The sequence below is a fragment of the Meleagris gallopavo genome, chromosome 16 (assembly GCF_905368555.1).
Source record: "Meleagris gallopavo chromosome 16, MGAL_WU_HG_1.1, whole genome shotgun sequence".
Classification (NCBI taxonomy): Eukaryota; Metazoa; Chordata; class Aves; order Galliformes; family Phasianidae; genus Meleagris; species Meleagris gallopavo.
This window is the reverse complement of record NC_139419.1, coordinates 4,556,928-4,580,846: the sequence shown is the minus strand read 5'-3', so window position 1 is coordinate 4,580,846 and position 23,919 is coordinate 4,556,928. Positions and strand designations below refer to the sequence as shown.

The following is a 23,919-nucleotide window of genomic DNA, read 5'->3' as shown; positions in this document are numbered from 1 at the left end:
AACATCTTCACCCTTAGCCAGAGAGACATATGCATGCATACACATTTTGCTTAAAGTACTGCATCAACCAAGAAGAAGGAGGGAAAAGACCAAAGTCTTCAGCGATGCCTTCATAAAAAGTGCTTTTTAGGGTTTGGTTCTCTCAACATTCACTCACCCCATTAAAACATGACAAGACAACAAAACATGAACAGGAAATGCATCAGCTGAAAGATGCTATGACTTCCTACCTGGCATTAGCTTTGGAAAATCAAATGACATGCAGTCAAATGACTATCAATACACAAAAAGGTTACTTTTTTTTTTTGAGAGAGAGATACTTATATTTTATCTTGCTGAACAGGCAAAACTTTGAAAGCTCCCACAAGACGTTCTGAAAGCAAATCTTTACAACCCACTGTGTAAATCACAACTTATGCTTCAGAACTCTTGAGAGATTCACCATCACCTCTCATTTTTCCTAAAATCCCACTCAAGGTGCACTTTTTGTGGACCCGATTTCAAATATAAACCCAGTACTGCTTACAAAGCAATAACTTAAATGTAAGTTAGTTAAATATGAGTTAGAGCTAAGAATTCCACGCTGAATAAACCCGGCAGCCAGTACGTTCACAAAAGACTTCAAAGCACCTCCAAGTTACCACTACTTCTGCCCATGAACGGTCCACGAACAACTTACAGAACTCTGAAGGATCACAGAGAACCAGAAGTATTTTCCAGGTCTCCCTGTTCCTCCTCCCTTGCCACCTTCACGCAGGAGCTCTGCTGCAGTATTTATTCCCATCCTGCTGCTGTCACATCCCATGCTCCGTGCTGCGCAGCTGCAGGATACCACCTGCTCCCACAGTGTGGCTGTTGGTTTTTGCAATCTCCCCCACGTCTCCCATTCATTCTGAAAAGGATTTGCTCACTCTTCTGTAAAGGCTATACCCTCTGCCTTCTAATCCCAGGTGGCTCCTGCTAATTACCCATGTGCCTTGGGAGTCTAATTCTTCCCATTGTTAATGTACCAATTTTTAGCCACAAAGTCACTTCATATGCTAATGAGAGACCAGCTGATCCCAAGCTCATACTTCACGTACTCAGGAGAACTCATCTTCTGGGGGTACTAATGACAACAGAGGAAGAATGGCTTTGAAAAGTTGTGCCTGAACGATGCTGTATTACTTTCACTTCAACTCTGACTCTCTATAATAAAGAACTTGCTTGTTAACTTAAGCTTGATCATTGTCCTCATTTATTGAGGGCAGTGTCTTCACAGAAAAGAGACTGAAAAATCATATCTTCCTTTTATGCTGTTAGAAACTAATGTAATAGTTGTTTAGTCTAAGTTTTATATTGTTTTCCATATAGAAGTTTTGGTGTTTATGGAAACCAGAAACACCAACTTCAATCCCAAAATCATGATGAGAATTTCTGAAGACTAGTCTAGGCCATGACACATTATTGCTACTGAAATAATACACACTACCTTTAAGAAATGTCTCCTTCCCCCTCTCCCTCTGCATTCCTCACAATATTCCATCTTTTCACCCAAAAATGGTTCTGCCAGCACAGGGACAAAAGCAGCATGCTACAGCACATGGGTCACCAGAAGATGTGAGAATGTCTTGACCTCATACTGCTACCAAAAAGCACATCATACATTTATAGTATGAGTAGACCATATGCTCCTCTTGAATATCTTTAAATATGGAAGTTCTGCATTCCAAGTCTGATAAGACAAGAGAACACAATGCGTGCATTGTTAGTATTTACCCTATGTAAGGATTTTGCATCATGGCTTTCAGGATGCAGATATTCAACATTCCCACTTGCTTAATAATAAATTCCAGTAAGTCACTTCTGCATACTTAGATGCAACACGGGGAACAGTTCTTCGTCTAGATTCCAAAATGAAGGAATCAGCACAGCTCCTGTGACCTGCACAGCAGTGCCTGGCATGAGTTTTCATCTGAAGAGCAATTTACTCCATTGCAGGATTTCAATCAAAATCAAAAGCTAGCATTTTTGCACACAGTTTCCTCTAAATGAATTACCAGTTCAATCCTCCATTATAACACACTCATTTCATGACTGAGTATTCTTCAGACAGATTTTATTATGCCAGTGAAAGATGAATCCTGCAGCTGTACAGAGTTCAAACAGCTCAGAAAAGCAGCACACACAAATACTGAGATGCACTGTGAGACTGCTAGAAATCTAGAATTAAAAAAATTACTTTGTACAAGAGTTATGCCACAGAGCAGAACATTCACCTGTAAAAGCATCATGTAAACATGCAATAGAATATATTTTGTTGCAATTTTTCTATCACTTGAGCGTGTTCTAGATATTAATAACATCAATCTTGATAAGTGTTATTATTAGAGCTAGAAATACCATGCAAGATCTTCATAAACAAGCACATCCATTCTTTTATGTCATGTTTTGTCAGGCTTTTGGAGCCCCACCTCCTTCAGTTGTTATAGTAATACACTTGCCATCTACAAATGCTGAAATTACTATAAGCAAAAGAACATCTCAGAGGGTTATCAATGAGCCATTAGAACGTGCTGCCTCCTGACTGCCCTCAGTGTACCTCTGGAGGTTACAACAGAAAAATAAAGCAAACACCCCGATTTTCCTTTTAATATAATTTCGTAGAAAGCATTTTATGTGTAAAAGGTAGCTGGTTATACTTTAACTTTTTTGTAAGCAGATGTGCAATGCTCACAGATGGCTACTAACATGATCCTCATTTTTAGAATCAATAATTGGACACGATGCCTATTCTCTGAACCACTTACCTACCTCTGAAGATTATCTGGATTCACTAATATCTGCTATGGAACTGATAAAACTTGATGTCAAAAGAATTGAGTATTAGAAAAAGAGAAATGGGCATGTCCAGATAATTGCAGCATTTCAGCCTGCATATAGGCTCTTCACTGATCTGAAACCGCAAACAGACAAGTCATCGTGAGGAAAGTGAAGGGAAAATACTCTGAAGCAGATATATATTTAGTAGCAGGTTAGATGGAGAGAAAAGGCTCAAGGACAATGGCAGGTCTTTTCTTCCTTCAGCTAAACCTCCAATGTCTTTTTGTGAAAGAAAGCTAGTCTTTTGCTTTTAACTGTAGCCCAAAACTGCATTATGTCTCCTGGGTGCTTTGATTTTTTTCTCTTTCTAAATCTCAGCACATAGACAGCTTCAGGGCTCAGTAGGAGAAATTATTAAAAGCATGCCTGCAGAAGTAAAGAGATCAGTCATTTTCCTTATCCCCATCCCCTGTGTTTTATGAGCACTCCCCCACCCAGTGTTGTATGAGATTTCATGCAACCAGACGTGTCCTTTTTAAACAGACTGAAAAATTTAAAGTCTTTTAAGAGCAAGCATTCTTTCAAACTGGAAACAACACATAAATGTGCTTCTACTCCTCAGGAAGGTCACACTCACCTTCAGAATTCTATCAAGCCAACTTTTTCTTTTTTGTCCTGTGCAATTCTATCATTTAAGTAGTTTTCAGCAGTCTTTACAAAATACACTGCAGTTTTACAGAACACAGAATCCTACTGTGAACATGATACAAGCAATCTCTGCCTCATTATTTCTTTCCCAAGCTGCTTGATAAAACATCTGCACTTTGGAAACTTCAAATATCCTTCCTGCTCCACTAGTACAACTGCACACGTCTTCTCTTCAAAATTAACAAGCTATCCACATTTTCAGCTTACAAACTGCTCTCCTCATTCCTTTTTATCTTAAATGAACATTAGTGTATTTTAGGTTATGATTTTCTGAATTATGTTTCATGGCATAAAAGTTGTACTGATTACATTCGGCATATTTTGACAACAGCAAATGCGTTGAAATGCGATCCATTCTGATTAAAAAAATAAGTAATTTAAAAATTAGGAAAAATCCTTTACGCCATTTCATACCTGTACCTTCACCTCTGAAATGTTATCGTGCACTGAGCAGGACAGGAAAATGCCCAATAACCTATGAGTTGTCAAGAAGCCGATTCTACTCCTCTACTTGCCCAATCAAAATACAGCGGAATATAAATTGGAAAACACTTATTTTCATCACTCTTACCCAAATACTCTCCAGTCACAAGTAGGTACATTGGCATTTCAGAGCTCTTTGCTCCAAACTACTGAACTCTAAGCATTAAGTATTGATATGCATTTGAAAACTGCCACTTGACACAGAAGGGAGAAGAAATTACATCATTTCAGAGTCAGTACAAACATCAGACCCCATTTAGAGTTTAAAACACAAAGCAAGAAGACATCACTCTGCTTATTCTACCTGCTACTACAGATTTACTTACATGCTCCTATAATTAAGGATACATCTGAACTAGAGGATTTCCTTTCACACACCTATATGGGATCTGATAAAGACTGACTTGAGATAACGTCATTAATCTCTGTTAAGTCTTCAACTGCGTACTGTGAAAAAGTTTCTTGCTTTGTTGCTGTTAGACAGATGAACTATCATCAGTATGAAGTGACAGAGCAGATATCCTTTTACGTGAGAAAAAGGTGGTATAAAATAATCAGTCAGACAATAGCTTAAGTTTAAGGAAGCCCACTGTAATAAACTCAGGGTAAAAATGTTTACAGAAAAATCTTTCAAAATTTTCAAAATTCAAGTAGCTGAGTATCAGTTTCAGAAGGGGTTTCTAGAACTTACCTATGGTGCAGTTTGTGGTTATTTTTCTCCGCTTGGGGTTGTGTCGTAGCAATTCTAACTCTCGTTTGGTTGGCTCCCATGTTGAATACTTCTCTCCAATGCCTAAGCACACGAAAAGAAATTTTCAGGAAGTTGTTTAGTAAAAGTATTAAAAACTGTGTTCAAGTTAAAACTTCCAACATACTGTTCATTAAGTTAAAAATCAATCTATGTACAAGAGACTGATTTCTTAATAAAAAAAGTTCAGAAGGACTGCAAACAACCTTCCAAAGCCCAAGTAAGTTTTCCATTATTGGACAACAACTATTCTTCCAGTTTAAAAACATAATAAAAATAACACTCCAGAGTTTACAAGAGTAAAGCCACTGTTACTCAAAAAATCCATTACTGTCTTTGTGCTCAGAGGATGACAGCACCACCACCGATTTTATAAGATAATGGCTAGCCAAGAAATCTCATTAGCAAACTCTGACATGTTATTAAATGTATCACAGCTCAGCCAACTTATGGACAGATACAATCTTAATCTCTATAGTATAGGTGACCAGCAGAAATTAGTAGTTCAGATATACTGAACAGCATATTCTCCTAGTACCTGTTCTGTGATGTACTGTGACTAAGCACGACTTCTGACGCAGCACTGGATATCAGCAAGTTCTAGTATTTGAGATTCACTGACATATATAACAATACCTAAAAATCTGATTTGTAGTAGGTTTAAAAACAACAACCAGTCAACCCAAACTCTCCTAACGCTCAACAACCCTTTCCATAAACTGCAGCTGTAATCTGCCAGTGTTCTCTTTAAACATCAAGGCTGCATTTATGATACAGTGCTCAAAAGAAGCTGCAGTAGAAATGAGTCAGTTAAGCAGTGCAGCAAATTTATTTGAAGTAAGCACAGTTGTGTTCAGTGTAAATCTGATACGAGAAGAACAGACCAGGAAAGACTCATGTGCTGATCAGTTAAGAACTACTGCAGTGCCTCTGTGTAGCACAGAGAAATTACTATGCAAGGTCAGTTATAGTGAGTCACAAAAGCATCTGGGCATTAAAAATAAAGAATAATAAGATGACAAGCAATCTATTCTAAAACTGAGGATTAAAGTCAATTAAGTGTTATTTTTCATGGAACGCATGGAGCAGAAGTAGTGCTGTGCTACAGAAAATAAATTATAAATCATACATATGAAAAGAAGAGTAGAAAATATAGCTAGAGGCTTACACATTCTGCATAATATACATTAAATTTTAATAGCTCTTTGATCTTCGTTTTCAGAAATAGCTATGCTTTTCAGAACCTACCCACCCAAAACTGTTCAATTCATAGTCACTACTGACCCTCCAGGTTCTAGTAATAAAAAGTCTCATTTTTGGATTCCTGAGGACAAAAAAAATCGTATTTACACGGATGCATCCCTTTATTTTATTTGATTCAACAATATCCTATGCAAGAAGCATAAGAAAAAATAGCGGAATTATACAGTCCCTTTCCTTTATCCAAGGTTCAGCATCAAGGTACGCACCCAGACAAACAGGAAAGGAACTCATTACTGCATAACAGATAGATGAGATCAAACAGTCAAGTGCTCTGAATACACTATATAGTACAAGTAGGCAAATGCTGAATGAAGCAACTCCAGAGATGCATGTATAGCAGCTCACGGACATCGGAACATTGACTTCCACTAAGTTTTATATTGGACATCTTCAGGAATCTGCTCACATCTGCAATACTCCCCTAGGAATTTATATAAATTGGTCTGTTTAAAATCTCAGTATCACCTTCAACGCCTTGTTAGCACCAGCCATGGCACTCGCTGACTGCAAGTTTGATTCCTGTGTTCAGTTTCCCCATAGTTTAATTATGCCCCAAACTGGTGCAGCCTGATAGCAAGATGAAATCTCACAACTGAGATCTCATAAAATAGTTAAAGCAAACAAAGAGAATTCTCAGATATGTTGAAATCCTGTGAGTTTTTGTTGTTGTTGTTGTTGCTGTTGTTGTCATTGTTGCTTTTTGAGACGAACAAAATTAACACCTGGAAACACACGTGGGCTCCACTTAAAGCATGCAGTACTCTCCCATATCAGTTAGACTGCTCAAATATATTTTCATTTATTTATATATAATTATATGGTTTAAATGCTTATAGAGAATGGCAACCAAAGCATTTAATGAGAGCAGCTCTTCAAGTAAAGTTAAACACGACAAGCTGGGCAGGATTCCGGACAAGTAGAATGCTATTCAGTTAAAATAAATGAGATCAACACAGCAACCATGTACGGTTAATGCCACAAGAAACACAGCACAGACAGACAACACTTTCTTACAGAAGCCTTTCATTAGAAAGAGCACAAGTCAAAAACTTAAAAATAAAAAATTGTTCTGCTTCTGAACACAGTCTATTACCCTTGAAAATCTGGGGGAAAAAAAAAAAAGCACAAAACCAGATCCACTTACTATGGATGGTTCAGTGTTTAAAAGTTACCAAATTCACCAATAACAATAAAGTTGTACTGAGATCCATGAACATTTCAAAAACTCCAATATAAATTACCTTAAAGATTTGCAAAACATGCATAGATTACAACTAAAGGAAAGCAGTGTTACTGGAGTGAAGGTTCATCATTTTTTAAAATGATGCTACAAAATGACCAGATTCAAGTTAGCATGTGAAATCTCCAGCTAACAATTCATAATATTAGGCTGAATATCCCAGTTTTCATTTTTCAGAGAATTTATCACACACGGATGAGTGAAGATGATGATGATGGGACTCAACGTATAAAACCCACAATTTTGCAAGTAACATCAACACAGATGGTTTGGTTTCCTGTCTTTCAGAAAAACCCGCTTCATCCCCACCCAAAAATACAGACATTGAATAGAATGAAGGGCTCCATGTACTCTCACCTCCCTTGTTATTAAAGAATATTCAGGAACAAAAAAAAAAAAAAAAAAAAAAAAAGGAAGAGCTGCAGCTTGTTCAGTGTTATATCATATAACTCCGAACTACAGTCATGCTCATGAAATCATCAAGCTAGGAATTAACATTATAAAGAGTATGAAATGAATTTCATGACATTTGGGGTTTTTCTTAAAGTTTCTTCTCCAGGCATCATGTTGTTATGTGAACATCCTGTAAAGTTTACCTTAACACACTTCAAGCACTCTAAGTAGAAGCTTAGAAACGTACATTAGTGTAATACTGATCTGTCATTCTGGCTAGAGGAAGCAGGGTTCCCTCTCACTTCATACTTCATGGTTTTTCAGATACAAGGAAATGGATTGTATTAACGGAGAAAGATGGACGTAATTTTCTACCGCTTCTCATAAACCCATTTCTTTTTCATTCCTCAGATAAATTTGCTGAGAAACAGTTTCACAAAGCAAAGCCACAATACAAATTTCCTAAGCCACAGCTTTAAAGAAAGACAAGTACTCCAGCAATCTAAAACAAACTGCTGTCTTCTCCATTTTGCACCTCCACTGGTCGTTACAGATTTGCTGTCTTAGCACAGAAGATGCAATGAATGTACTGGTGTAAATATGCATCCATATATAAGTGTGTATACATGTACATACACGCACACTCTTCACTACAAGCCTGTGAAGTCTGAGGACACAGCCAACCACTAAGTAGCTGGCTGTGTTATCTCAGAACCCAGGCAGGAGTGCATTGGAGAACAAACAGCTCTATCTTGGTCCAAAAGGCACCAACATTCACCATAGTTAAGAAAACGTTCTTTGAACGCACACATTCAGAAGTCAGGAACTGGGATGCCTCACTCTTCGAAGGCACTGTAAGCAAGAGTTACCCTGTTGTGGCCAGTGAGCGTGGGACCCAAGAAAACGCACCTTAGAAAAGTCTGAAGGAGCTTTCAGAAAAGACACACAGCCTAAACACAAGGTCTGAAACCACATCTCTGCTGTGTCTTGCTTTCAAAAGAAGGGCTTTGTGCTACAGCATTTTATTCTGTATCTTCTTGAGAACTCGCTGGCAACCTAACTGTCCTCCCCTCCTATGCCTGCACACCTTCAAAATGGGGCATTAACAGAAAGCAGAATGCAATCTGTAGTAAGAACCAAGTCAACGCAGTTATACTTTTAATAGGCCATCAGAAAAGCTCTACTTAATACCACGTTAGTCGCTATTTTTAAAATTGGAAATGAGGTTAAGAATGGTTTGAAGTCATATCAGCCCTTACTACGGCTGTCACATTGAAACAGGATGCCATGGATTCACTAAGAGACCTTACTAGACAGTTGTTGTCTGTCTTTAAAGGTAGACTTCTCCACTTTAAGAAAACATACCCCTAGAGGCCACTGGAAATGGGAGATGACAAGCTACTACAACTGAAGCTTTAAAACTACTCAGTTTGAGATAAATGCTACTTCCTTTCATTTCCAAAAAAAAAAAAAAAAAGGAGAAAGTATTTGTTTTGGAGTAGTTCTATCAAGGGAAGGGCACATGAAATTAAGTCTGCTGTAATTATGCACTCATTGGAACATATCCAAACAAGAGGAAAACAATTTGCATGATAAAACTGGCACAACTGTGATTCATGTCTAAAATGGCAGGATAACCAGCAAAGGGACGCTTGTTAGTGAAGTGCGTCGCCAGCCCACGCCTCTTACCTGTCATTGTACACTGGTAGTGAGAAACCACTGTTGGGGTGAAGGCTAAAAAAGAAAAAATTAGGGAAAGCAAACTGAATAATAAAACAAATGTGTGTACATATATTTGTGTGTCAATATTTCTACATAGATACTGTGCGTGTACTGTGAAAGCACAGGAGTGCAAGTAAGCTGGCACGTTCTATTAAAAAAAAAAAAATCAGACACAAAGGTGGCTTTTCATGTGAGGGGAACAGACCTCTTGCCCGTAACACCTACAACAGCCTAAAGGAGCAGGTGGTTACATTTTCTACCTAGTACAGACCTGACTGATACTATGCAAGTTTTGCAGGATTAATGTTAGATATACACATTTTTTTTTGCAATTAAAAATAATTTTGCTACAAGTAGGTGTGGCGCAAACGATAAAAACTAACAGCAGCTCCTGGAAAGCACTATCTAAATCTCCCTCTGTCTCCCGTGGTCTACACAGATATTTCTAAAGAGCTCTTTCTTCCCCTTACTTTGTTTTGCCATTGACAAAATGGGAGGGACAGGTATGATAAAAAACAGAAAGAAGAAATTCAGGCAGGAAAACCAAACCTTGTAATTTCCAAGCTTTTCGTTGTTCTTCTTTGGCAATTTGTTCCATGTCTTTGTCGTATATGTAATCTTGACACATAAAGCAGTATATACCCCCATACAAAAGGTCTATGGCTGCAAAACAGAAGGGAAGTTGGGAGAAGAGAAAGAGGATGTGAGTTCATAAAGTAACGTATGTTTCATAAACAAGCTTTCAAGTCAGGCACCATCTTCCACATAATCCACGAGAAAATATCTGTACCTTGGAATCTGTGCAGAAAAAGAAAAAGAAACGGGAAACATTTCCAATTATGAGTTATTCAATTGCTTCTGGCACAGCACCACAAAGCATATGCCTCAGAATTGTTTGTAATTCACAATACACCTTCCAAGCCGAAAGGCATAATCACAGAGACTGCTATACACTGGTACCATGTTATAATCTTAAGACTCGATATACTACTTTGAATTGTCTTTTCCTAAGACATCCATAATTTCTACTCAAAGTCACTAAGATCACTGGAAAGCACCTTCTTAAAACCCAAGTGAAAACTCAAACAGGAGACAACACTGAAAAGATACTCGTCCCTGAGCAAGTTGGTTTATCCCACAGATCTGGTGCCTCACAATTTGCCTTGTTTAAAGTGTTCCCTTTTAAATGGACATGTGAACACTGAGCAACGTTACAAATATTTTCCTTTCACAACCCTAAACAAAAGAAAGCCAACAAACAAAATAAAGCAGCTAACTGGGAAATGACCTTTTGCTTGAAGATAGACCAAGGGAGGAGCAAAGTGTGAATTAATCATAGCAAACTGCTGACTTTTCAGTACACTGGAACAGAAAAAAGCCACAATTGAAGTTAAAAAAATAAAATAAAAATTACAAGCTGTATGTACCAGACAGATGAAAAATGCATTCCCTCCAGAGTGTACGTTCCATTTATTTTATATCTACTTTTTTTTTTATTTCTAGATAAATAATATTATGAAAATAATCTCAGTACAACCCTGTTTTAAACAAAGGAAACTTCCTTCTCAATCAATTTTGCAGTGATTACATCAAGTTGTTTGTTAGTTCTAACAAGTAACAAAGAGAACAGTAACTTTAAAGAAGTTTGCATAACGTCTATTAGATGACAGCTAATCATCATTATGTGTTTCATTATTTTACTCTTTTGCTTTGTTTGGACCACAGCTTGTGGAAGAAGCTAAGGGCTGTTTGCATTACCTCCTGTAACATCAAGCACCACAATTTCCACCCAGCTATCGGGAGGATCAAATGAACTTCTTTAACAGAACATCACAAAAGCGAAGGAGGACCTCAGTTGTGCTGGAGAGCAGAAACAAAACACTGAGCCATGTTAGGGGAAAAAAAATAAATCACAATTAAGCTGCACAGTATTATAGACTTATAATATTTAATCCATTATCTAATGTACTATCAGCCAAGCACAGCTATCAAAGAATCTGAAACTTCAAAGTATTGGTCTTGATACAAAAATCAAATATCGTCCTCCATATTATTATTATTATTTTTTTTAAAGGCAACCTTACCCAATGAAATTAAATAAAAAAGCAGGGCTGCAATATTAGATTCTAGCAGAATATTAGATAAATGGAGCACTCTGTGAGCACTGAAACATTCAATCTGCCATCAGAATGGACAGTCATACTTTGTGCTTTCTTATTTTTCCAAACTTTGTAGATTTATGCATGTGAGTGCTAAATGTCAAGATGAAACCCAACAAGAGATCACCTTACATAAGCCACTTATTCAGAGCCGAGTGAATTTCTGGTGTAAATCAGAAAGTTTAACACAAACACTGGCTGAGTAAAAGCTGTAATTGTCCACTGCCTGATTAAGGACCCTTGAGAAAAATGTCCTCTTTTCAGCATACTTATGTGAACAATACAGCTGTATATATGCCAACACTTTTTATGTCATTAAAAAGACTGCGATAGGTTTTGGACAAATTACCTCAAGCACCAATAAAAAGGAGGCTATACAAGCCTGATTGCAACGCAGAGGAAGGGCAGGAATTTCTAATGAAAGACAAAAGACAGCTGCTCAGTTTCCAGGATCCTTGGAGAAAAAAAAGTCTCCTGGTAAAGTTTCTAAGTTGATTTTTTCCAATTAGCACAACTTGATTTTTCAAACCAGATTTTTTGACCAGAAAACCCAGTAAAAAAAATCCAACAATTAAGTATGCAAATACACGCATGACAGATTTTATTATTTGCATTAATACTTGAGATCACAGAATTAACACAAACAGGCCTCAAACTCGTGAGAAGTTTGGGAACTACTGGCCTGGAACCAGCACCTAAACGTTTCTGATTAGATCGCTGCCAGCTCTGCCATGACGCCCCACATTCCTCACCATGAATGTGGTGGTCCCTTCGCTGGGCTCCTCCAAGGCAGCTGCCTCCCTGACCTCCCAGCTGTCTGCTTTCCTAGCACTACCACTAACCCCCTCTGATCACAGGAACCAACTCACGGATATCAGGATACCTTTAGATCATTTTATTTTCTCCCAAAAATCAAAGCAAACATTTAATTAGCTCTTTTCACTGTATTTTAATTCTGTTTTAACTAAACGTAATTACACAACTGATGACACTGCGAAAGTAAGGTATGCATCCAATAGAAATGCTTTCTTCCTTTCTTTCATAGGAAAGAACCAGAAGAAGCTTATAAGAATGATCTTGTCATCATGAATTGTATTATTCTACATTCCTGGCTCAGAAATTTGAAATACGTGTGGGTCACCAGCAAAGTAACTGAAAAGACCTCTTGCAAAATACCATTTTTCTTTGCTTCTGTCCCTTCTATACTGACAACAGGCTGCTATTTAATTTTAGAGTCATTTCTGTCATATCCCTTCTTATACAAAACTCTAAACAGCTGCAAAAAAATAGTAAGGAGGAAGTCAAAGATCGCCATTTAGGAATAAAGGCATCAATCTGAAGAAGAATTCAAGAGAAGAGAACGTAGGAATGAGAGAGACTTTATCAGGCAGCGCAAGTGATGAGGAGTTTCAAAAGGCAACAACTCAGAGGTGAAAGCTGAAATTTCGGCAGTAAAAGGTCTTCATCCTCTCCATCTGGGAGCCATATAAAGTGCTTCAAGCTTGAGTGCTTTACTTTGCCAAGCATATCCACTGGTGTCCTTGTGAGAAATGTTAAGAGGCCAAAGATAGTGGGAACAAGAAAACAATACAGAAACAAGCAGGTAACACAGCGGGTATGCACATCCTACTAAGCAATGTTTATGTTCAGCTTTTCAAAGACCCAGGTGAACAGAGCTGATGCTGTTTGGCTGAATGGCATGTTTCATTACAATATACCTTTCAGGAGATGACCTGTGATCCACACTTTGGTACCATCCTCCTTGGAATAACTGTTTCATTGAAGGAAAACAAAATACACACACAGCAACACAGAATTCTACTCTGGGAATTACTAAACTGAATTAATACTTTTATTTTAGTATATTACCAAAATTAATTCTCTTAGGATTTTGTGTGACACAGTTGTGGCATGTTATCAAGCTCAAATCAACACATCTGCATATTCTGTGCAAGAAATTGCATATTGCATTAACTATTCCTAACATAGCAGAAGTATTAACTGCAGTGATGAACTAACAAAGCCTGAGAAATGCAGAATGTTAGAAAAACCAAGACATACAGCAGGATTTTACCTCACCTACCTTTCACCCACACCCACAATTCAAGGAACATATCAAAACAAGTACAGTATTAATAAGAAGGACTTAAGAAGAACAGGCAAGCAGCTGCAAGAGCACAGGTATTGCTATACAGTCAGGATGTGAGTGCCTAATTCATACTGCTCAGGGAAGCAGAGATAACAAGGGATGTATTTTAAGAACACTTTGGACTATGATCCTGAAGGCTCCTGAAACATTGAGCAGTTAGCTGCAAAAACATTGCTTCCAGTACTCAGACAGCTGCTACAGCTGAAATCTATGATATTTCTTAGAACTGTGATTAAGTGTGCAATTCCTGCTAGTCTCCATGGAGACTGATGTTGGCTCAGCAAAAAGTCACCAAGTGTTTTAAAATAATTCCTGTTCATTTTGAAATTTCTAAGCACTTAACCCGTTTTTGCCTATTAGATGTTATTTTCTCCAATGAAAACTGCAGCACTGAAAGCAACAAAAAGTACGAGCAGGACTATGCATTTTTACAGCTCATTTCACATGCAGCTGGAAGTTAAACACCAAAACATACATTAGAAAAATAAAAAAGGAAACTCCAAAGCTAGAAATCAAGCAGGCAGCTGTATTATCTTCACATTACATGCATTTGTGCACTACACACTTCACAGTTAGCCACAAACTAACAGTTCTTTGGAATGGGATCACACTGTACTCTGTATTTTGCCTTGTACAAACAGCTTTTGACATAAAGGCTGTACATCTTTTGCTAAGTACCTTCTCTGACATATTCTTAATTATCTAGCACCACTAAAATATCTACAACAGCTTTCAAGCAAGAGCACATCCTTCTGAAAGCACCTTCCTCCTCTGTCCAGGTTTTGTTTTTCCCTTCAAGGCACTGGAAGACATTTCACTATAGCAGATCTCAGCAAATTCTACCTCGCACAGAAGTTAACGTGGAAGAGTTCAGGCTGCCCAAACACATGGCTGAAACAGCAGCTCACTACATGTACAATTAATGGCTCTTTCAGCAGTTTTCCTTAAATATAGTAGGCTTAACAGTAAAAATATTACGATGTTTACACAGTAGCCACAGATAAACAGGCAAATGCTTTATAATGGTCTCAATTTAGAACTGTATACATATCTTTTAAACACTAGGTGCAGCATAAACTGGAAGTATTTTTTTTTCCATATGCATATTCTACCAAAAATCCTTAGATTTTTACTAGATAAGAGTTTTACTAGACAAATTTCTACTTCTGCATTGGTAAAGATTCCCAAACAACCTAATCCCAATAACTGAGTTCAAAAACTCTTTGACACTACATCTCATAAAAAGCGATAAGAAGCATCACACAGGTTTTTTCATTTGGTTTTTTTTTGTCCTAGAGCATGAGCACATTGACCTCCTGCTGTTTCCAGCATTTCCGACCTTCATTCTTTCTAAGCCATCAACACCACAATCGCTGCAAAGAAGAAAATTAAAAGAACAGCTGATGCTGAATGAGACTTCTGAGGTTACCTTGCCCTGTTCCATCAGGGCCATCCAGAGCAGGCTTGCCCAGACCCACACCCAGATGGCTTCTGAGTATCTCCAGGGAGACAGTCAGTACTGTTTTTCAGTACTATACTGTTCAGGGAATTGACAGTCTTGAGCTGTACCACTATAAAGCCTACATTCTTTCTGCACACACATGAAGAAAATTTGCTTAAGATGTCTTTTTCATAAATAGTAAATTTATATGCCAGTTTCTTAAGCACGGGATTACACAGCACCTTTGTCTTCATGGAAAATGAAAACAGTCTGTTCTGTGAGCGTTTAGGATTAAGAGAAATGAAGCTATGGCCAAAACAGTAAAGGGACATTCGTTCCAGGAAATAATGCCTTTTTTCCTCTTTATCATTCTACAAAAATGTACTTTCATTTGAAAATAAACGCTGTAATCAAGCAAAATTTGATTCAGGTGTAGTCCTGACAAAAGCAAATATATATCCACCTCATCGTAACAAGAATTTTAATACAAAATTGTCTGCATTGTAACAAAAATGTTAACAGGAAAAATTCTCAGGGATTCTGCTATGATGTGCAACTGATTCAGAGCACTTTTGAACAGCCCTATGCAACTGAAATGCCTTTCTTGTACTATTTTTGTACTATTATGAACTTACAGTACACATGAAATGCACATTTTTTTTCCTGATCTTATTTTCCCCCGTACCCAACAAATATTTCATGGAAGGTGTTCTACTCCCCTCATCTTTCAAGAAGATCCGGGTTTACTACACTTAAGGACAAGCACTTGAATGAAATTTCTTCAAAAGAAGCTGAGTATTTAGGGCAGTGAGCTTCTGAAGCGTGAACAAATGATAATGTGAAGCCTTAAAGACAAGATGTGAATCACAGAATCATAGAATGGCCTGGGTTGAAAAGGACCACAATGCCCAAGTAGCTCCAACCCCCTGCTATGTGCAGGGTCACCACCACCAGACCAGGCAGCCCAGGGCCACATCCAGCCTGGCCTTGAATGCCTGCAGGGCTGGGGCATCAACAACCTCCTTGGGCCACCTGTAAAAAGTGAAAGCCTACTTTATGTGTCCGGCCCTCCCCTCATACATACACCTTACGGTGAAAATAAGCTTCATCTCTCGATGGTAGTAGCAGTGTTTAAATCTTAGATTTTATACCGTTTACTTTCTAATACCAGCAGACTTAAAACGGTGTGTAACTACATCAACACACCAAGTGAGCAAACACATTCCTGTGTGATTTGTTTATCACCTTTACAGCCATGATTGCTAAGTGCTAAATTTCCAAGCAACTCCAAATAAAATTTAAAATAGAAGCTGCATCTTTCTGTAAGTTTGAAATACCATTAAGAATCAAGAATAATATTCTGACTTTCCTTTCAAAGTAGGATTGGGGGGGGGAAAGAAGACAGCTTACCTAAATTGTGTCGCTTTGTCTTTGCGTGCTCGTGAATATGTTTCTTTGTAAAACAGCCAAAGAAGACACAGTAGAGGCAAGAGTGGAGTCTGTTCAGGTGGGCACCACACATATGACAAATGCACGACTTTGCCTGAAATAGATAAACAGAAACAACATGAACAACACAAACACATATCCAAATGCAACTAAATAGAAGCAGATCCAGCTGCTGGCTCTGTCTTTACTCAGTATATTTGAATGGTTCAGGAGCAGAGAACAGGATTCTGTGACAAAAACACCAAGTAGGACATTAACAGAGAAAACTCTTAAGCTGATCCAATAAATTTCTAAGTCCTGATAGGCAGCTGAACCAGTTATAGCTCTCAAAGCTTAATGAACACACCAAGTAGAGGCAACAGGCATTGCTTCTCCAGGACACAATCCTACTACTCCCCCACTCCATCTCTGCATTTCTGGTGCCAAACCCAGCATCAGCACAGAAACCTGCACAGCTGTGTGCTCAAGCCTGGAAGCAGTTGTGCTGGACCAGATCTACTGCCCTCCTGGGCACCTGGGCACCCTGCAGCACTGCCTCTCTGAGTCTGACTGTTCCCAAGGGATCCAGTATGGGAGCTTTGGGGATGGGAGTTGGTGTGATGCCTCTTTGATGTATGCACATAAACCTGACAGGAGAGCCTGCATTCCTAAGATGCAAATACATTTTGAAAAGCAGGACCTGAAGAAAACAATGAGAAGATTACGTACACTTTCTGGCTCTCATCATATTCAAAGCTATCTTTAAGCCAAAAACACCCAAAGCTTTTTCTTGGTATTAAACTCAGGTGCTGCAATAGATCCTCTAAAAAATTACTCTATCCAGTCAGAGACTTCAGAGAGTTTGGGGATGAGCCTTCTGATCTGCAAACTAAAAATAATTCAAGTCCAAATCATCCAACTAGAAGACGCAGATAGGAGAAGTCCCTCACATCACACAAATTCACTTGTACTCAGACAAGTGGATTCAAGTGTATACTTAAGAGTAACTGAACTTCTTTAACAGCCCAGAGCTATAAATACCTTTGCTCAGTGTAGAAGCACATATAAATAAATAAAATCAGAATTTACTGAATATTAAGATACAATTTCCCCAACCCAGACAATTTAATCCAAGATAAACCCCAAGGTTCTTCAGCAGTAACAACACGGTCTGCCACAACTTAAAATTAAAGCTGTGTAAACGATGCACAATACTGCTTTGTAGACTGGCTTCTTCCAGAATATTCACGGCTTTTAAAAGAAAACAAAACCAAGGACTCCTGCAATATGCTGCACTGTTAATTCCATTTCAAACTTCTACCAATTAAGACTCAAATTCTGAATTCCACACGCTGTGTATCCAAAGCCCTCCTAAGCTGTTTGATGAAAATAGATCCGTTGATTAAAAACTCCACACACCTACAGAAAGAAATATTTTAAAGCAGGACCAAAAAAATACATCACCACCAGAAGCACAAATTCCATCTATAGAAGAAATGCTGCAGAACTGTCAAACTGTTGCCTAACGGTTGCTCTGTGGCTGCAAAAGCTAAATAGGATCAGCCTATCTGTTGAGATTGCTGCTATGACAACTCCAGCAACTTGCTATTTCACTTAGCCTGCTAAAAATAATCATTCTAGCATTAAATGCATTGTAAACAGATGACTTTAGGGTGTAAAAACTCTTTTAGGCAAGAAAGACAAACTCTTGGGTACCAATTTTCATTCAAATGAGAATTAAAGACTAGCGTATGTGTGTAAAAATTAAGTGGTTAATTAAAAGAAGAATTCAATCACTTATTTAAAGGAAGCGATTTTACCATGTCCTCTATTTGCTCAGTACAGCTCAAGACTGTTTTTCTAAAATTGTATGAAAACGTTAAAGACAGAGTGAGGAAAAAAATCAATACCAAAAAGCATAGTGGCTATTTTTAATGAGATTAGCTGTCTTCTTTTCATCTCTGTGCGCTTTTAAACAATTTGCTAAGTTAAAGACAAAGCTTCCACTCCCTCCTCCCTCCAAATAATCAAATTACTGCGTTTCATAATACTCCCACCCCACTCACATCTCTTGAGGCCACAGTCTGACTAAGGCGAAACAGAATACTGCAAATGAGTAATCACAATCAGTCGGATCCATAATGTCGCAAGCTTGCTTTAAATCAAGTCTCAACTTTTCAGAAAGCAAACCAGGCCTTGCTCATGGCCGGATGCTACCGGGAAGCTGACCAGTGATACACGAAAGGGACCCAACCACAAATCACTTGGTGGGGCTGCTCAACAGAACCCCTCCCTAAAGGCCCACCCGCTCATGATACCGTTCACAGGTTTGCAAGAAGTGAGTTAAAAAAGCAGCAGGCATCAGTAGGTCAGCTAACTAGACTGCTGACACTTCCAAGTCTCTCCAAATTTCTAGAGCACCTTAATATTAATTTGCTGTCCTACCACCAAAAGAATGGCGGAAAACATGAGCATGCCCCCCTCGTAGTGCTTTCCCCTGGGAGCTCAGTGTCTGACAGCCTCAGCCCCAAATCTTGCTCTCTGGGTCAGCACAGGCTTCATCTCCAGTGAGAAGGTCATGCTGGGCAGGCGTACAGAAACCCACAGACCTGCTGGAACTTTGCACAGTATTTGGCACCTCAAATCCACGGATAGCATTCTGAATAGCAATACGCTATTTCTGCGAATCAAACTGTGCAGAAAAAATTAGACATACATAGTCCTTGGCTACTGCATATCATTCTCCTGTATTTCCAACTATTTTAGGAGCAGCTTTAGAAGCTCAGTTTTTATTTAACTTCAAATGAAAGCAAAACATCTTTATAAGTAAGTTTTCCATTAGGGTATTTCAGCAGTTTTGCCTCTTCTGCACAAACCAAGTTACGTCAAAGCACCTCCAGAACAGAGACTTAATCAGTTACAAACCCATGAGCCAAAGACCACCTGACTTTCACCTTCCACAAACCAGATTCACCACAAAGGTCCATGGCAAAAGATGAACCAGGTAGCACACAGGACTGTGCAAGGCTTGTGAGGTTAAAAGATCCTAAGGAAGGTGTAGCACACTGTACACGTTCATAAGCAAAGCAGAAAAATATTTTTAAGCTAATCTTAGTGCAGTGAACACAGTGCTGATACACAAAGCCAGGGATCCCTGCAGGTATTTTTACCATGTCCAAGTGCTCAATGCTGAACCACAACCATTTGGAAAGTAAAAACTTCCTAACAGAAACTCACTTTATTTCCCTGTCTTTAGGGGAAATTAAGTCAGTGTTTGTGTAAAACAAGACATACATCATGTGGGAGGAGAAAGCCAATACTGAAGCACAGCTGACAAGATTTGGTGGGTTTAACAAGTACCATTTGCACCTCAGAAGTAACCAGCTGGGGTTGAATTTGCTTTAAGACACTGATACCAGCTCTTGGTCCCAGTTTACTTCAAGATTCATTCTCTTCAGGCAGGCATCACTGACCTGTGGTCCATCAATTAATATGGTACCTGGGACCTTGCATACATTTAAATACTTCAGCTTCAGAGCAGGGCTCTTAGATTCCAGGAAGCAGAAATGAGGGATTGATTCTGCCCTCCTCTGTGGTATGGCATATAGATCACTCCTCCACACACTGATAGGATGATTCAGAGTTACTCTGAGTAAGCACACATTTCTGACACATTAGCAGTCAATAAACTTAAAAAAAAAAAAAAAATCAACTTAAGTATTGTTCTGTTACTTCCTGCAACTAAGACTCAGTCTGATATTGTCTGATTGGAAATGATTTTTTAATAATATTCCATCAATACTGTACGTTCTGTTTTCCATTTCACTGAGGTCAGGGGTCCTAATGAAAAGGGGTTTTTTATTTTATTTTATTTATTTATTATTATTATTTTTAAAGGCCAAATATGGGAAACTTAATTCTCGGTTATTCCAAACAATTATTTAGATCTCTTAAAGCAGAAGACAATTAACTATTTCATCTCTGTGCAACAGCAACCTTTGAATACAAGGTGCCTGCTGTGCACTGCTGCATTTGCTGGCTCCTGCACTGGCAGTGCAGACACAAGATGCCCTTCCAGTTCTGCTCACAGAAGACTGGCTGCAACCATCTCTGCACAAGTTTCAACACAGACGCAACAACTGAGAACTCAAAATGAGAAAGCTGAAGTGTTTAAGCAACATCACAGCTCTCAAGTATAAACAAAAACATAGCATACATCGTTATGATTATCCGAGCAATTTGTTACCCTGAGGTAGATTAAACAAGGCTAGTTCTGACTGAACATACTTTTGCCTATAGGTAGGAAAAACTGAAGGAAATGATGTGCTGCTGAACATACCACAAAAGATACTGAAGAGCCATTATCAAACCATCTCCTCTTTCTCTTCCGAACTGACAAAACTTTTTCATTACACATTAAGATGCTGCACATCAGCAAGGGCACAAACTACCTCCCTGCTGATAAGGCAAACTATACAAGCATTAATCTGAACTGTTTCAACCTTGGGATCATTTTATCTTATTTTCACCCCAATACTGAAAATAGTTTGCAAAACACCGCTGCCAGAGGAAAAAAACTCAAAGTATTTTCTGCAGTCTTTGCTTTCTGTTTTCTTTGTTTGCTTTATTTTTGTTTCTATGTTTGTTTTAATTCTGATAGCATTTTTTAATTGCCTTTCAGTTCATTTATTTTTTTCCTTCTGTCTTCATGGAAGAAACATTAGTAACCACACAAGGGAAATGATACGAAGCGTTGGAGGCCAATATCAGAGTACTTTGAATGATCTGCTTAATTAGTTTTTGTGGGCTTTTTTTTTTTCCTTTTCTAAAGGATACAGAAGAACACTAATCCTGTTCCTTTTTTAGTTATATTTTTTGGACTCAACAAATTATCACAATTTGCTCATCTGGCAATGACAAGGCTGTGCTAAGTGTACTGCAGTGCTCTGATGCCAGGCTGACAAATTCTCTGGGGGTTGGGTGAATGGAACTCTATGCTAATGAATAGGCAGTGAGAGCCACCTCCCCCAGCAGTGATGGTGTGCCACAACAGCATGGTTAGCCCACCAGGAACCACACACATGGAGCGGACCAATATTCCTACTGGACCAAGATCCCCAGACAGAGAAATTGCAATGGCAGAACTGCAGGGAGGGGAGAAAGAAATTTTAAGAAGCTCCTGTGCTGGGGACCCCAGGCCACCAGATGTGGCCCCAAAAAGGGGGAGGAGAGAGGGACAATCACCTCCCTTTCCCTGCTGACCACTTCTCTGTTGATGCAGCCTAGGATATCACTGGCCTTCTGGGCCCCAAGAGCACCCTGCTGGCTCACGTCCCACCTTTCATCCATCAAGACTCCCAAGTCCTCTTCAGCAGGGCTGCTCTCAGTGAGTTCCTCTCCAGTCTGCGCTCATACCTGGGACTGCCTTGATCCAAGAGCAACACAGTGCACATGGCCTTGTCAAATCTCATTAGATTCTTGGGTACTGACTTTCTGAGTGTGTCTAGGTCCCTCTTGTCTACTTTGTCAATGGCACAAATCATTTTTGGTATCATCAACAGACTTGCTGAGGGTACACTCACAAAAAAAAAAAACCCTCAAAATAGCACCTTACAAACAGGTTCCACACATAAAGCTTTAAGAAAGCTTCTACCTTATACTATGTATCAGATAATATAGCAGATTTATTTTGTTATTAAATGACTGCATGTACTTCTTTAAATTCTTGAGGGCATTAATTTAGAACAGTATGAAGACCACCTTCCACTGTGCCCAAACATACTATAGCTTCTCTGAAATGATTAAAGCAAAAGAATTTTTAAAAAAAAATTCAGGAAGTATTTTTAGTAAGAGAATCTCCTTTTCCTCCCCTCAACCACGAATATAGATTTCAAATTAATATATGCAAAGACTGGTCTGTAACAGCCAGAACAGCCTCCCTGAACGCGTGCTGCTAGCCTAGAGCTTGGTTCTTCCTGGTTCTATCCAGTTCAGATCTACTACATTTCATCTACTTGTTAACACCACACTGTTATACAGCCATATGCTACGACTGCCCTATCCTAAAGTGACCTTCATCTGTTCCAAAGTGAGCAACTACTTGAAGTCAGTCACTTCTTTTCCCCAAGGACACACAACTAAAATAATGACTTGCTTTTATGTGGCCTTTCATTCAATTAGATCAAAGCTCAAATGAGGCTTGGAAGGCAGGATGGAAAATATCAGTGAATTCATCTTATTTGTCCCCATGAAACAGTTTCCTATTAGCATCCAAGCAAGTCATTCCTGAGAAGCTTCTTTCCACAAAAGATTTCATTTATTTTTTTCAGTAAGATCTTGGATTCATGTGAAGATGCCAAAACTTCCTAACACCAGAGTTTTCCCCTAGTATTTATGTATCATTTTAGATGGCTCAATCTAAATCTACGCAGGAAAGTTCTTCCATCCAGTTGTTTGGCCTTCCATACTGCGTTACCCCACAAAGAACAACGCCAATCCAACAAAAAACAAGAGCAGTACTATGGGCAGTGGTAACAGCACAAGGGATCCCTGCATTGTGTAGTTATACTCTTCCTCACTTCCCACAGGAGAATTCCCAATGCAGGCTGTATCAGGAATCGCACCCTTCTTACCAGAAGAACTGTTTTAAACTGCTCTGTTTCATATCATACAGTTTGCACCTGATATGTTTTTCCAATTTAACACAGGTGACTGCACAGGGGAGCTGGTGAGGAACACCCACACCTCAAGTGCTATGTGCACTTTTAAGCACCACAGTACAAAAAGGAAATAAAGCTACCCAAGAGCTCAAAGCAGAGCTAGGAAGATGGGGAAGGGTCTGGGGGGCAAGGAGTGTGAGGAGCAGCTGAGTTCTGCTGAGGTCTCCTGGTTTGCTAAGCCCAGAGGACGCTGAGGGGAGGCCTGGTGGCGGCCCGCAGCCCACCCATGGCGGCCTACAATGAAGACAGCCTTAAATGAGGACAGTGCAGCATCCAAAGTCTGCGTAAATGCTAACAACAATGCTATGATTAAAGGGCTTTTCCCAGGAGAGCAGCGTGAGTCAGTCAAAAACCAGGGTACTTTGATTCACCCTCACACACTATTCTAAATTCCACCAGAGATCTCGCTAGTCATCAGGTGCCCTGTACATAGAGGGTTTTTTCCCCCCTGTTCTTCGTACTCAGGATCACATCCTATGCCAAAAGCTCAGTAATGAGTCAGATTTTGTTGCTGTGGTGTTTTTTGTTGTATTAAAAATAACAACACAATGATTTCCGATTTGTTTCACACAGAATTTTAAAGTAGGTGTAACACTGAAATAAGACTTAGGGAGCAGAATAACAAAACAAAAAAAAGTAAGAAGTTGTGTAGCTTTTAAGTTTA

General features: G+C 38.9%; 1 protein-coding gene across 3 annotated transcripts in view; it reads right to left on the bottom strand.

The window, feature by feature from the left end:
- The window catches only part of USP22 (ubiquitin specific peptidase 22), an 87,307-nt gene that overhangs the window by 36,948 nt on the left and 26,440 nt on the right, over positions 1–23,919 (bottom strand). For 2 of the 3 annotated variants that reach the window (XM_085237909.1, XM_085237911.1), the window contains exons 2-5: positions 16,519–16,651; positions 9,909–10,022; positions 9,327–9,371; positions 4,685–4,786 (exon numbers count right to left, since the gene is read on the bottom strand). In XM_085237909.1, coding sequence (XP_085094035.1) covers positions 4,685–4,786; positions 9,327–9,371; positions 9,909–10,022; positions 16,519–16,651 — 394 coding nt within the window. The remainder of the gene's footprint in view (positions 1–4,684; positions 4,787–9,326; positions 9,372–9,908; positions 10,023–16,518; positions 16,652–23,919) is intronic. The other variant, XM_085237910.1, reaches the window with a different exon arrangement.